We start from the raw sequence: 15,296 nt of genomic DNA, 5'->3' as shown, positions 1-15,296 counted from the left end.
AATTAAAAGTTTTAATTTATCCAATTAAAGAATATAATTTAAATTTTAATGACTTAGATTACTTATTCTATTTATTGTTTACGTTACGATATAGTAAAAGAATGGCTGTTCATGTTTTAAATTATTTCAAACAGCAGTAAGCGATATTTAAGATTATAGCAAATAATACTCGACATTTCACAAACAAATGCAGCAATATTCTGGATTTTACAGTGTTAATTATATAAGGATTTTTTAGAATTTTTTTGAAATATTATACATATAATAATATTATTTGCTTGCATAACAATATACCTTTATTTGCGATTTTAATAAGTAATTTCAAATTAATGGCACGGAATCTTATTTATTATTATTACAATAATCCTTATCATTATCATCATCGTAAAATCCAAAATAAAAAACTCACCTTCAACTGCTGTGCGTTTTCTATCTGATCCAAACGAAAATCTCCGTTCGTGGTCTCAGGAAATGTATTAGCACTTTCAATTTCTTTGTCTAATTCATCTGATACTTTTGTTGCAGATTTAGCAATACATTTTAAAACTTCACTGTTCTGCAGTTTCATTTCGATCAAACAATCTTTATTTGTCTCGTTATATTTATTAATAGCAGTGTCCTCTCCATCGGGCTCATCTAACGAAACGTCTTGCCGCAACTTTTTCAGAGCATCTGCAGGGCTGTTATACCTTCTTGGATTCGTTGTCGTATCCGAATCCCGAATGACAATTGCACCATCACTTCCTTCGACTAAAACAGATGACACCAAAGATGGCAATCTAGATGGCTTACATTTGGACCTAGGACCCGCAGAACAATTAGGGTTTCCTACTGTTTCCTCTTCTTCTTTCCCATTAGAGACACTCATAGACATCAGTTCTTCTAAGCGCGACATCATAGACACTGTAGATTTAGATCTAACAATTCCATTTACATTAGCTCCCCTTGTTTTTACAACATACTCTCTGGGATCGCTGGCAGTTGATATTCTTTTATGAAGATCAGATAAAGGTTCCTTTTCGCACTTCTTGACGCGCAATAACTTTGGAATCATATTAAAAAAGTCTCCAAGAGATCGAGACTTCTTTCCCGATGAATCCGGATCTACAGGAAGGCAAGAGGTGCATACATGTCTTTCGCAGTTCCCGAAACCGGTTTCCGTAGTTGGACTACCACAATTTTTGCACATTTCATAACCTTCCAAATGTCTTATCTCGATAGGTATGTCGTCCTCATTAGGTTGATCAGGGTAGTCCGATTCAAAGCTCTCCTGCGTGAAAATGTATTTTTTACGTGAAAAATTCATCATAGTTAAGACGATGAGTTAAAATTTAATCAAACACAAATATACCAAATATAAAATTTTCATTAACATTTAAAGAAACCTTTATACAAGAAATTAAGACTCTCTATTTTTTGCTTAACCAAACATAAAATTTCCATCAACGCTTAAGAAGTCTTTGCAAAAGAATTTAAGATATTCCATTTTCTGTTAAGGGAAGGAAAGAAACAATACTTTATTAGAACATTGTAATATGGAAAATCTTACATTATTCTTATTTATTGTTCATTGTACTTCAAATTCTTTTCATATTGTGCTCAATTTTTTTTGCTTTTAAATTCATTTGTCTGAAGAAATTGTTAAAACGTTTGTATTCCATATCACGTATATTAGTATTATTATTGATATTTTTATGGCTATTAAAGAGGTATTTCAGTTTAAAAGATTGAAAAAAAAAATAATTTTCTTTTAACATTTTCTTGATCGCTGTAGTTCTTAATATATATGTTTCAAAAAGTTTTAAAAATAAAAATTTTCGAACTTCGAAAAAGCTGGAAATGCTGAAGCTATGAAATGTCTTTTCCAATGGAAAAATGTTAAGAATTATTAAACCTACTTAATAATAATCTTAATTTTGATGAGTCATTGAAGTATCATAGTCATCGGTATTATTTCTATATTAATATTAGTATATCGGTATTATATAGTCATCGGTATTATTTCTGTGTATGAACAAGATCACAAGTTGCTTTTCCATCTATTGACAATGTGGGTTGCATTGTCAATTCTACTAGCACCAGTAATGTATGAAAAACGGAGATAAAACCTAAACGACACAACTGAAATAACTACCCATATACTTAATGACCGCACAACACTGACCATGACTTCGTTTTCTGAAATCTAAACTTCCAAATCAAAACTTTCTTTAACATGTAATTTTATGTTAGGTAGATTTTATGATTTGCAGAACTATGGAAAGATTTTGAAAGTGATCCTAACTAAGAAATCGTTAAACATTTTCCCCCAAAACTTTGGAATAACTACTTTTACTGATTCCCAATATAGAATAATTCATCAAAAAAAGAAAAAGAAAAAGAATATGATTGCAATTTCAGCTGTATTTGAACAATCAGTATCTCTTATGACAGCCGTGACTGCCATAGTATTTCAGCGTGGTATCCAACGGAATCTGAGAGAATTTTTTAGCAGTCAGTACTCTGCGCACTTTTGAAAATTCTTGAAACTATCTCTCGAATTATCCTGATAATTGTGGACATAGATAACGAAGTTCATGCGCATCACTGAAAATTCTCGAAACCACCTCTTGAATCGTTACGATAATTCTGGACACACATTACCTATTGCTAATAAATTTATTAGTTCATGCCGGGCTATATAAACGTTTCTTCGAGCACATATTTCATTTGTCTACAGCCGAACTCTTCAACCTAGCTGTTTAATTTTGAGCTGTTTTTCAAATACACAGCAAATCAAAATTAATGTTGCAGAAAGAAAACATACCTGTCACTACTGTAATGAATTTATTTCGCAAATACAGATAAAACATGAACGCGTAACTTTTCATATTTCTGTGGACATGCACAAATGTTTGATGTGGAGGCATTTTGTAATATGGCAGACGTCCGCACAATAGTTTAGTTCATAAGATCTTGCCAAATAGATGTACGGATCCACCATATTGTAATTGGTAGAGCCATAAAGGCGGTCAAATGACTTGCCGTCTCGTCTTGAATTTCGAAGTAATGTAAATCAGAAGAATGTTTAAAATAAATTATTATCAGGCTAACGGTTACACAATACAACTTTCCATTGGGTTACCTAACCTGTGTACAGAAAATAAATCTCTAATTGAGTCTATAAACAGAGGATATTTTAGAAAATAAAAGATCAGACTTTAAAAATTAATGTTTACGGGAGCAAAATTTCATGTTATTGCCAGAAATTTGTAGTGATTCAGCAGCGGGTGCAGCTGCAGAGCGGCAGTACTAAGGGGTGAAATATTTTAGACATGCCGGGTGCAAAATGACTGTAACCCAGAGTCGTAGCTAGGGTTTTCAGCGCCCAGGGACAACTGAAGATTTCGCGCCCCCTTCTGCTTGCCAAGGATGGAAAACATTTAATTCTAAAATGTCGTAACATCAGTTTGGCGCCCCTTGGATCCTGCGTCCGGGAACGGATGCCCCCCTCTAGCTACGCCCCTGCTGTAACCTAGTGTGATATAGTAGTATATTACTACGTACGTAGTATATTTACTATGTGGCTACTTTACTCTCGGGGAGGAAAGGATATTTTTCCTCCCGTGTCTAAGGCCTAATTCATTTTTGAACTCATTTCTTAAGTCACCATGTCATGGCTCAATAGGTCCTTATTTCGAGCCTCGACTCTAGCAGAGCAGCAAACAACAATCACTGGAGCCATCTATCGGCTAAAATTACCATTAACAAATTACAAACAGTGCTCTGTAACAACAAATGGTACAAATTCAGATGGCACCAGCAGACAAAGTAAAATCTAACGGCGGCAAAAATAATTGCACGACGCCGCCGTAAATATTTTATTGAGAAATAGCACAACGTCTAGATTAAATTTTCATTTTCCCTTGCCTTGCGATGAAGTGCACGCTGGAAAGAATTCAGTTTTGCTCCTAACGGGTTTACTAACTGAAAATGCAACTACTTTTGCAACAATTTCCTGTAACAGCACTTACGTGTTTACAAATTAAGTTTTTTCTTTAATTATTTTTCCTTGTTTGAATTACTGTCAATAATTCAAAAAAAGATTGCGGTCAATTGCTTTGAAGCATCTTGCACAGAGATTAGTGGGAGGATTTTAAACAACTTACGTTGAGAAAATATTGACTTTTTAAAAATCGTTTTGCTTTCCAATCGGAAATTTGAAAAGATATTTTGCAATTATAAAGCGATCGTATTACGTCACTACATCATATCCTAACAGTAGCAGAAATGAATAAAAGTAGTAAAAGAAATTTCAGTTGGAAAAATGGCGAATTAACAGTAAACTTTGAGAATAGCAAAGTAAATTTATAAAAATTTAATACTTTCTTGAATTCATGCAAAATTTTAAAAATCTGCTTTCTTAAAAATAGTAAAAGAAATTTCAGTTGGTGTGTATTTAATTATGGCAAAGCACACTAGGGCTATCTGCCTAAGAGGAGGGATGCCTTTCGTGGAGGACTTTCTAAGGGAAACTGGCTCGTATACACGTAACACATGGGGAAAACCACGAAAACACCCATGCAGCCAGCCCGTTCGCGGGATTCGAACCTCGGACCAAACTACCAGTGTACAGCGACTTTACCGCTCGGCCGCTGGTGGGCCTAAATTTCAGTTGGAAAAATGGCGAATTAACAGTAAACTTTGAGAATAGCAAAGTAAATTTATAAAAATTTAATACTTTCTTGAATTCATGCAAAATTTTAAAAATCTGCTTACTTAAAAATAGTAAAAGAAATTTCAGTTGGAAAAATGGCGAATTAACAGTAAACTTTGAGAATAGCAAAGTAAATTTATAAAAATTTAATACTTTCTTGAATTCATGCAAAATTTTAAAAATCTGCTTACTTAAAAATAGTAAAAGAAATTTCAGTTGGAAAAATGGCGAATTAACAGTAAACTTTGAGAATAGCAAAGTAAATTTATAAAAATTTAATACTTTCTTGAATTCATGCAAAATTTTAAAAATCTGCTTACTTAAAAATAGTAAAAGAAATTTCAGTTGGAAAAATGGCGAATTAACAGTAAACTTTGAGAATAGCAAGGTAAATTTATAAAAATTTAATACTTTCTTGAATTCATGCAAAATTTTAAAAATCTGCTTACTTGATGAAAGAAATCTTTCTTTGTTGAACTAGTGTCTTTGCAATTCTGCCCAAACTCCATGCTCTCCGATACACAAGGTTTCCGACAGGACCTGTAAAAGTAAGGTCTGGGAGTTGATTTTTTGTTGAAGGTATCATAAGGCGAGGATACTGGGTTGTTAGACAACTTCTGAAAAGCTCTCCTCACAAAACTGTAGCAAGTTTCATTCGGACTCGAAAGTTCCGAACTACTTTGGCTGCTGTTCGGTGCCGCTCCACCACAATACTCTACAGTGCCCGCACTCCGGTAACGTCCCCTACCATTTCGATATTTTTGTCTTTTCCTGTTAACAGCCACCTGCTGCTGGTGACTTTCACTGTCCGAAATGTGAGAATAAGCATGATAGACCAAAACGTCATCATCGCTGGTGGTTGTGCTGGTGAGTTCTCGCTCCACTGAAGACCCTCGATCTGAAACAATTAAGGTGAAAGGAAATTGTCTTGAAAAACTTTTTAAAAATTACTTTATACATCTCACCGCATTTTCACATGTCGTAAAATTGCTAAATTAACTGCTGTGTTTTGAATGCAAATCTTAAATAATTATAATATGCGTTGAAAGAACCATATTATCTGTTCTTTTAAAAAATAAGTCGTTATCTTGTCTATCACAATTCACTAGTAGTTTCCAAATTGTGAGCTACTCAATATTTATTGTGAATGCCACGTAGAAACATGTTAATTATCCCTTATGAATCAATAAAATTGTGTTTTCCTTTAATTAAACTACGTGGCTTCACCTTTAAAGAAGTATGTATAAATTTATGATTAAAGCGATTTTCGGGTTATCTTGCTTGTGGTTTCAAATGCTGGAATGTTTGGCGCTAATGTAAATATCTTCTTAATAACGTGGATAAACATGTTTCTACCATGTTGGTTGTTATTAAGCATTAAAAACAATTCGAAATCATATATCGTAAACATTCAAGAATTTATAAAGCATTTTCTCTCTCCTTTCCTCATTTTTCATGATGTAACTGGAAGCGTGCTCGATGCTTAATTGGGAAGCAGGGAGATCGAATCTTGAACAGGGCACTGCACATTTCTTCACTTTCCTGACTTCGGTGGCATGGGGAAATCTAAGCGTTTTTACAAATTCTTTTGAAATTATTTTATACCTTTATACCCACCTATGAATATATGTACAACTAAAAATCTAATTTTTAGGATTCCCCAAATAAAAATTTTTTGGGAAACAATTTTGAAAATTTTAAATACTTTTTTTAATTTGAATGCTTCTTATTTTATTACTCCTATACATTTATTATCAGTGTAGGATTTATTACGCAAACTGATTCATAGTAAAAATGCATTAAAATATGCTTGTCATATAAATATGATACATCTTTAGTGTTTCCTTGTGTTTCAGCCCCCAGAGCTCTCTGCCTGTCTGTGAGATATTATTTCGCAATGCGCAGATTGTATGCGTAGTTCGCATTTTGTTCTTGCATTCTTAAAACCGCTAATTGTAACTCTGTCGTTTTACCTTGTGCTGTGTTGTGTTCGAAAGTTAAAACCGCCGAATAAAGGTTAAATTTACAGTCCACTCGCATTGATGTATTCTTAGGTTTATTAATTTAAAGTTAAGATACCGCTTCGCTACACCTTGTTTCCTGCATACTATTTTTTTATTATGCTAAATTGTACATCGTAAGTAACAAAACATATATGTTGGAATAAAAAGGGGAAGTATACGATATACTTTTTGTAACAAGGACGTAAATCTAAAATTCATACGCTTCTTATCAAACTGACATTTAATAATCAAAAAACATGTAGTCTCAATCTTTTTTGGCAGCATACACTAAGTTAAGACTCTAATAGAACTAAATGAATTATCATGTCTAGAATGTAAACAGAAATGTAAGAAAAGTGTATAAGACCCTTTTACTAATAACTAATTAGTTGGATAAAAGGCAATCCTGGTGCTTACAAAACCAGACACCATTTATGGCGCAACTCAAAAGTAAGAAATTCAAATTTAAACTAAATCTCAGAATTAAGATAGCCAAAGACTACGTAGAAATACTCGTATTTAACGCGCAAGTGGACTTAAACTTGCACCGGCGTAAAATCACTATCGGTAGGAAAAACTAATGCCGCAGACAGAAACGCTATCGTAGAATATCAACTAGTAAACGTGGTCTTCAACAAACGGAACACGCACTGACTAAAGAAACCTAAAACCTTTTAAAGATTACCTCTTTCTGCCTCATTTAAGTACACGCGAAGTCAATTTGTTTTCTGGCAGGAAAACGGAAAGAGAGAAGTGAGAGTAAAGATGTGCAACATAAAATAACTGGTAATTTACAAAAATAACTACCTTACAAACGCACGTTTTCTTGAAGTGATTTTTCTGAAAATTTTAATCATCAAGAAGAAAAATTAAATAAATTATTCTAATTTGATGTTTCATTAAGGTTTTTTAAAAATCACGATTAAGCTATTGCCTTAGTTAACAGTTAAAGAAGTCTGAAAAATAATAAAACAGGGTACTCCCTCCTCACAAAGATCTGACCTAAAATTCGCAAAAACTCTCCATTAAATTCAAATCCCAATATCAAAAATCTCTTTTAGTGTTTAAATTCTCTTAACTTAAACAAACCATCATTTTTTGCTAAAGTACCAATAACATGCAATAGGAATCGGTATATAAAGAGTAAATTTGCACTACCGTTGTTTCGAAGGTTTATAACTAAAGAAGAGAGTTTTGTTTAACCTTCCAAAACGTATACTACTGTAAATTTATTCAAGTTATGTCGACTCCTTTTGTTTATTATAGGTTTCTTCAGCATACATCTTCTGTAATACGATTTGATTGACATATTTGTTGGATTTATTCTGTGGAATAGTTCATTTTTCAGATAAAGAATGTATTTGACAATATATAATCTACCATCATACCTTGTTACATTCCAGCATTTTTTTAAAAGTAATCGAACACATCTTGTGTGTCATCGAACACAACAAGCCCCTTTTACTCGCGCACACTGTGGTTGAATTTTTCTAAAATTTTCCTCTTCAAGAATGCGGCTTCTTGGTACAAATACCATACAGTAATTTCCAAAGCCATCCTCTTTGTCCAAATTAATTTTATTTTCAATATAAAATAAAGCTGTAAGGAATTACTGAATTTTTTGTTTGCATGTCGAAGTGTAACAAGTTAGCATATACACCTGGCAAGTGAAAGCTCGGTGATTCGAATCTCGACGAAGGTATAATTGTTTTTTTCACATTTTCTCCTCCAAAAAACTTCAAAGTTTCTACAATATTTTCCTACTTTGCTTCAAAAGTAACAAGATTATGGGAAGTTCTAAATTTAACAATTAATTACATTTTTATTGGTAATTAAGACTTTATATATTATACATCATGCATACTTCGGTTTGTGCCAGAAAATTAAATTCTTCTTATGAATAACTTCGAATTATAAATAGCTTTTTTAACAATGCTTGTCTAAAAATTTAACGGTTTAAAAAACCAAAGCCTATCTGAGTACTTAGATTCTTCTCCAATAATTTTTTAAACATGTGGGACTTTGAAGAGTGTTTATTACGGTGTAGTGGTGGAGAACGTTTATTAATATGATCAGGACAATCCAAGTCCTATAGCTTGCCTCTCAACGCTTCTCATCAATTACTGATTCATATTTCGAACTTTTAGTACTATCCACTTAAGCATATACCTAATACATCATATCACCTTTCAGTATTTTATCAAACTGATTGCTTTGAAAAGTCATCTAGTTTGCATAAATTGCATCTCTTTTTAATGTTTTTTCTCTTTAATTATTTCGCACAATTCGCACTAAATAAAATTATTTTGAACAGTCATGCAGTTTGCACACATTGCACCACTTTTTAATATTTTATCTCTTTTAATCATTTCACATAAAACGTAAATTATTTCACGTGTTTTATCTCTTTTAATTATTTCATGTAACAAACATGTTTAATTATTGCACATAATTATTTCATATAACATAGTACAAACTGCACTAAATAAAAAAATGATTTGAACAGTCACGCAGTTTGCATATATTGCATCACTTTTTAAAGTTTATCTCTAATTATTTCACTCAGTTTACACTATCTGTACTGACTTAAATTTTTCACGCGAGATAAACTTAGTTCAAGGCAGTTGCAATATTCTTTTCTTCTGTTCTATACCGAATGTGCTTATTCTTACAATTACACTTTTGTCTAAATTACATGAATGCTTATAGCTCATCTTTATTACCGTATATTCAGGCGTATAACGCGCACCGATGTATAACGTGGACCTATATTTTATAACTACATTTTTTTTAAATTTTAGGTATATTCACCGTATAATGAGCACCCTTTTCTTTCCAAGGAAGCCTGAAAGATATATGTGCAATGCTCTTATCTTTTGAAGTCATTAATTTGAAGATCTTCCGGAGGCTTTTGGACAATGGTATACTGAATTGACAAGCGATAAGGGAAACAGTAAATAATTCTGCCAAAAGGAAGGGTTGTATTCATTGCAGATGTGGAAAAGAACGCTACTGTAGGGTTTCGAGAAAAAATCAACATAATTTGGGGTAAGTACTTCCGACCCGAATGAGTTCTTGAAATTATCAGTTGTATATTTTTTTTATCTGTAGTCATTTGAAGCTGTAATTTTTGAAGGCTCAGGTGCAAAGCACATAGAAAACAGGCTCCTAGGCTAAAAGCCACATCCTGTGTGTAACGCATGGAGAAATGGCATGACTTTCCTACCACAACATTAGGGAATATTGGTTGAGAATTCTAGAATAGGATTCTCGATGTTGAAATGAGCCTTGCGTATAACACCTTCGGGGGTACTCCGACTAACAGACAGTAAAACTGCGCTGGTTGAAGAAGGTAGAATGAGAAAAATTGAAAAATTAAGTCCAGAATATAGCTGCGTGAATTTTCTGTATTCCTATTGGTCCCTTATAGAAGGAGTGCTTAATCTTTCCTAATCTTAGGATTCTGAGAAGTTAATAAGTAGCCTAGCTGCTTGAAATCCTGTTTGTAATTTTTCTGCTGGATACTTTCCTGCTCTGATTTTACCAATACATGAGATGATCGAAGTTAGGAATGCGTTAATTTTTTCATCTTGAATCCATGTAATTCATCTTGAACCCATGTGATTTTCATCTTGAATCCATGTATAATAGCATCGTTTAAGTCTTTCGGAGGCGGGGTGATTTTTCTTTTCAATTTCTCGCTGTAAGGGGCTTGAAGGGGATTTTTCTGCGCTGGGGTCGAGGCAGTCTTTTGGCTAGGAAAGTTTTTCTCAGAGAGTTCGGGAGCATTTCTTTTCAAATTTTTTCTTATGCTGGCTGCAACCTCTATAGCTGCTCACGTGATAGAGTCCGCAGAAAATACATTTTGGCTTGTCTTCGGGTTTCATGGTACATTGATTGCTTCGATGTTGTTGCCCATATTTTACACATCTAAGAGGGTTACTGCAACAAAATTGAGAATGACCGTATTGCTGGCAGCGGAAACATTGGACTGGCCTTTTCTTAGGGTTGAATTTTTCTATGGTGACGTTGAAATTGAACATATTATTGAGCTGGTGAATCTTATTTCCTTCTGGGGCTTTTTTTAGTTAAAGTATGTAGATGGGAAGTTTAATTTTTTCTCTTCCACGATTTTTGGAAAACAGCTTAACTTTTTCGATTGGATAGTTCCTGCGTTTAAGGTCTTGGTGTATGGCATCTTCTTTGATGGTGGTGGGAAGGTTCTTCATAATTAACCTGAATCGGTTTTTCGATTTCTAACTGGTAGGAGTGATAGGGAATTTTTTTTTTCTAGTAGAAGTTCATTCATTGCGCTGTAATCTCTCAAGTTCTTAGTGTACACGAAGATGGATTTCCCTCTCATTTGGCATTCGTGAGGATCTGTACAGTTTAGCGTGAACATTTCATCCAGTGTCATCCAATAGATTTCGTCTTGTGAAAATACAGTGAATGGGGGCGGGTTGTTAGCTTTGGCTTCTACTTCGGGGTTTTCCTCGGTGATTTTCCTGAGTAATTGAAAACGGTTCTCTTGTGGTTTCTCCATCGGTATCGGCTTTTCTTAAATTTTCGCGATCTTCTTTGGCGTAGTCCAATCACTTTCATTATCAGGAATAGTGGATACTTGCTCCGTTTGCTGCCTCTTGCTGAAGCGTTTGGTAGTTTACCTTGCATGTTCCAACATAAGTTTGTCCTGTTCATCGAGGGTTTTAGCTTCCTTTAATCGTTGTTCGAATTCCTAGTGATGTGTCAGATAGTCAGCTCCGAACTTCTGGATACGTTTCTTAATTTTTTTCTTCTCTGGCTCTTTCCGCATTCATAATTTCCTTCTCCGAATTCGCATTCTCCTTTTTGGCTTTCACTTTTTTCTGAGTCTGGGATCTTTCATAAATTCCTCACGTCTTGAAGTAGATGACAGCGACAAAGTAGATAGCCCAGAATCCGTGCAGTCACTAACTTCATCATCCGTATTTACTGCCCTTAAAAAACTACACACTTGCCGTGTTTTTTAGACTCCGACGAGTGATCCCTAAGGGAAGTCTAAAAATTACTCAGTATAGCTATAAGTAAACTCGCTGACCGCCTATGGGACTGGGTCAGTTCGTAGAAAATTGAGTAGTAAACCAAAGTGAGCCCAACACGCTCGGAGTCACAGCTCGGAATAAGCTGTGATTTTGAAGTGAACATTAAAATATTTAGTAAATCGCATTTGTTTTAGCGGAAATGCAGTTGATCTAGAACTCCTTTTAGTAGTAAATATGGCTTCTGCCGAACGAAACAAATGTAGTGTTTGCTTCAATTTCGAAGTCATTTAGTTTGAGAGAAAACTTTAAAGTAACTTGAGTTGATGCTGTGGATTTATGGCACGGAATAATTTAGTTCTGCGAGAAAAAGAACAGAAGTTTTGCAAAGAGTTCCGAAAATTCTGGACTACAAGTTGATTAGTTTCCAGAAGTCTGTCACATATTGGAAGTATGTATGAAACACTAGTAATGTTTGATACGATAAGAAATAAAACAATCTATGTGAAAGGAATAAAAACGGTTCAGCAGGTTACGAAAATTCTCACCTCAACCGTGCGGTACAAAATTAATATCCGCAGTTATTAAAAAAAAAAAAAATACGCTGCCGTAATGTGATTTCCGGAATGATGTTTTCATTCATTGCTACGACAAAATCCCCAGTTTAGAAATATTATGTGAGTGGATAATAAAGCGTGGAATGAAATTAAACTCGAAATAATTCAAATGCATTTAAAAAAATGTAATATATCTAATCTGGATGGAACTGAAGATGATTATTTATTTATGGATCAGAGTAACAATGATGGTGAAGATGAAACATGGTTCTCGATAATGAGCCTGAAGATATAACGGAAGATGAATATGAAAAACTGCTTATGTTATTCGATAATTAAAAATTTTAAGTTTACAAAATATGTCATTTCTTTAAAATAAACAGCATTCTGTTACATCTAAAAATCTTTCATCTTTTCCTTTCGTTTTTACATCCGGCCCATAACGCGCATGCGTAAATTTCTATCATATTTTTTGTATTAAAAGTGTGTATTATACGCCGGATTATACGGTATTTAACAAAAAAAAAAAAAAAAAAAAAAAAAAAAAAAAAAAAATACCCCAGAATAGATATTTCATTCCTTTTTTTATTTTGATGAGAAGAATTATTATTCTTTTTTGAAATAAAAGAAGAGAATACATCATAAAAGCAACTTCTCCTTTTCTGCTTATTCAATTTTATTGCAACGAAAATGATGAATTTATTTTTAGAATGGGAATTTATTTCTTCCAGATTATTAATGATTCTACAATTTTTGAAAAATATTTTCCCTTTTTTTATGTAATTTCTTTCTTGATAAACAATTACTGAAAAGTATTATTCTTTAAAAAGCAATATTTCCAACTACAGAAATAAAAAAGATTTGCAGGTTTTAAAATGTTTTAAATAACAATAAAAATACGATAAAGATTGGTGGCAAAGATAATATTTCAACAGTTTCATTCACATAAAAAGGAAAATTTAATAACTGTGGATGAAAAATTGAAAAACTTTGAATGGTTTTAATTTTTTTTTGAATGCGATATACTATAACTGATAGATCGAGTTTAATGATAATTAATAATAAGATTTAAGTCATTGCTTCTTTCTGATCAGGATAGCTTGAACAATTAGTGAAATGTTGATTGCAAAGAAGTCAGCATTTTATCAACATCAAAGCTTACTACTCTTGAAATTAAAATATCACTTACTCTATTTTAATACTGTCAAAACCGAATATATAAATTTAGTCTCAAATTGAAAAAATTTAAAAGCTTCTTTACAAGCTGTTGTTTATTTCATTTTGCCTTTTAATTGATTACATTTTTACTTTTTATGCAGTAGAATTTAGTTTGAAATAATTAAATATGGTTTATGCAAGTTTCAATGAAAGTGAATTTTTCGAGATATCCAAAACATGATTAATCAACACAGCAATCTATATATCCAAATGAAGCAAATAAATAAAAAATTACTAATATACAGATTTTATGTTAGATACTTAAAAATTGTAGCGGATTCCAGGTAGGTAATTTTTACTCAGTCATTTCAGAGCAAGCTGTTATGCTGTGTATCAGGTTTTTATGCCACGGAAAGCGTAAGTTTGGAAAATAAAATAAAACATACCTTCGCTGCTGCTTTTCACCGGTTCATGCCAGGGAACTAAAACATCTTGAGAATCAAACTAAAATAAAAAAAAAAAAAAAAAAAAAAAAAAGTTGAAGATAAAAATCACTCAAATTATTAATAAACAGTTATATGCTCTTTAAAGGTAACAGATTAACACATAACAAATTTTGCCCGTGGTAAAGGTTCATCAAGAAAATTTCCGCTATTCTGAGCTTCCAATTTTCAGGCGATGACGTAATTCAATAGTTTTATTTAAAATAAGCCCTTTAGTGTTCAATGCCTATTTTTTGTCTGAGAAGCATATTGATCTAGCGTAAATAAATAACCTCTCTTTTTCTGAATTCAGAAATTCTTGAAAGGTAATCTAAATCTTGTCTTTCATGAAAATATTTCTCCTTTACAAACTTGGTCAGACAGCAAAGGAAAAGGAAACTATCAATAGTTGCAGACGCATAAGGATGATATGGGGTTGGAGGAAGATTTTCAAAACGTGATTTGTATAGTTTTCCAAAATTTATGATGCTTGAGATATGAAATCTGGAATTACCATACATAAAGACAGGGTATTTTCTATTGATTGATTTTCAGATTTTCAAATTTTGACCAAAATGTATTGGTATCTGATTCCGCTGCTTTTATATTTGACAGCTGTTACGCGTTAAAATAGCTGTTGATCAAGAAACTGTAAAGGGGAGGAGATGCAGAGGAGAAGCGATCAAAGAAAATATCCGATTCTAAGCATTCGGTTGAACTTCTACTAGCGTATAAAATAATCTATTATCGCACGACGAAAATATGAATTTATGTTATTATTATATATGACCTTTTCCTATTCGCATAAAATACAGCTTCCGTCATAAAGCACTTTCAGATTAAAAAATGGTTATTTTTTATCGCCCGAAAATAACACTTTGCATTAACTGCTACAATAATTTTTGAGTTATTTTTGAGTTATTTATTTTCAAGATTTTTTTACTTTTCAGCATAAAGATTCAGATTTTAGTAGCGAAATATTTACGTAATCAACATGAAGCTGATTCGCCACAGTACTATAAAAACTCCACGGTGTTTCACTAAATCTATTCATGTTATTCTCGGATTGACTTTTATCAGCTTTTGTAGAAGATCATTGACCGCGTTACGTAATACATCTTCAAGATTTAAAGATCATTCCCATTCTTTATGTAAATCTTCAAAAACAGGTGTGCATATGTTTAAGGCTGCCTGTGCGATTCGGTTACTAGTTTAAACCAATAAAGCGACACAAGCAGAAAATCACGTTCTTCTGTTTTGAAATATTTGCTCTGGCAAGCATGATAAAAGTGGACAAAAGAAATCTTCTCTTGACAGAGAAGACTGAATCACGATAAGCATGGCATATTAACTTGTTTTGAAATTCTCATAATGCGAAAGAA

The 15,296-nt window shown here is 32.9% G+C and overlaps 1 protein-coding gene across 2 annotated transcripts in view; it reads right to left on the bottom strand.

The window, feature by feature from the left end:
- Nucleotides 1-15,296, bottom strand: part of LOC118200835 (uncharacterized) — a 147,641-nt gene that overhangs the window by 20,353 nt on the left and 111,992 nt on the right. For both annotated transcript variants that reach the window (XM_085818330.1, XM_035372807.2), the window contains 3 exons: nucleotides 13,879-13,936; nucleotides 5,146-5,594; nucleotides 410-1,270 (listed from right to left, as the gene is read on the bottom strand). In XM_085818330.1, the coding sequence (XP_085674456.1) occupies nucleotides 410-1,270; nucleotides 5,146-5,594; nucleotides 13,879-13,936 (1,368 nt within the window). The remainder of the gene's footprint in view (nucleotides 1-409; nucleotides 1,271-5,145; nucleotides 5,595-13,878; nucleotides 13,937-15,296) is intronic.

The sequence above is a fragment of the Stegodyphus dumicola genome, chromosome 6 (assembly GCF_044657685.1).
Source record: "Stegodyphus dumicola isolate Sdum_Otavi_A_Nest chromosome 6, ASM4465768v1".
Classification (NCBI taxonomy): Eukaryota; Metazoa; Arthropoda; class Arachnida; order Araneae; family Eresidae; genus Stegodyphus; species Stegodyphus dumicola.
This window is presented reverse-complemented; position numbering and strand designations above follow the sequence as displayed.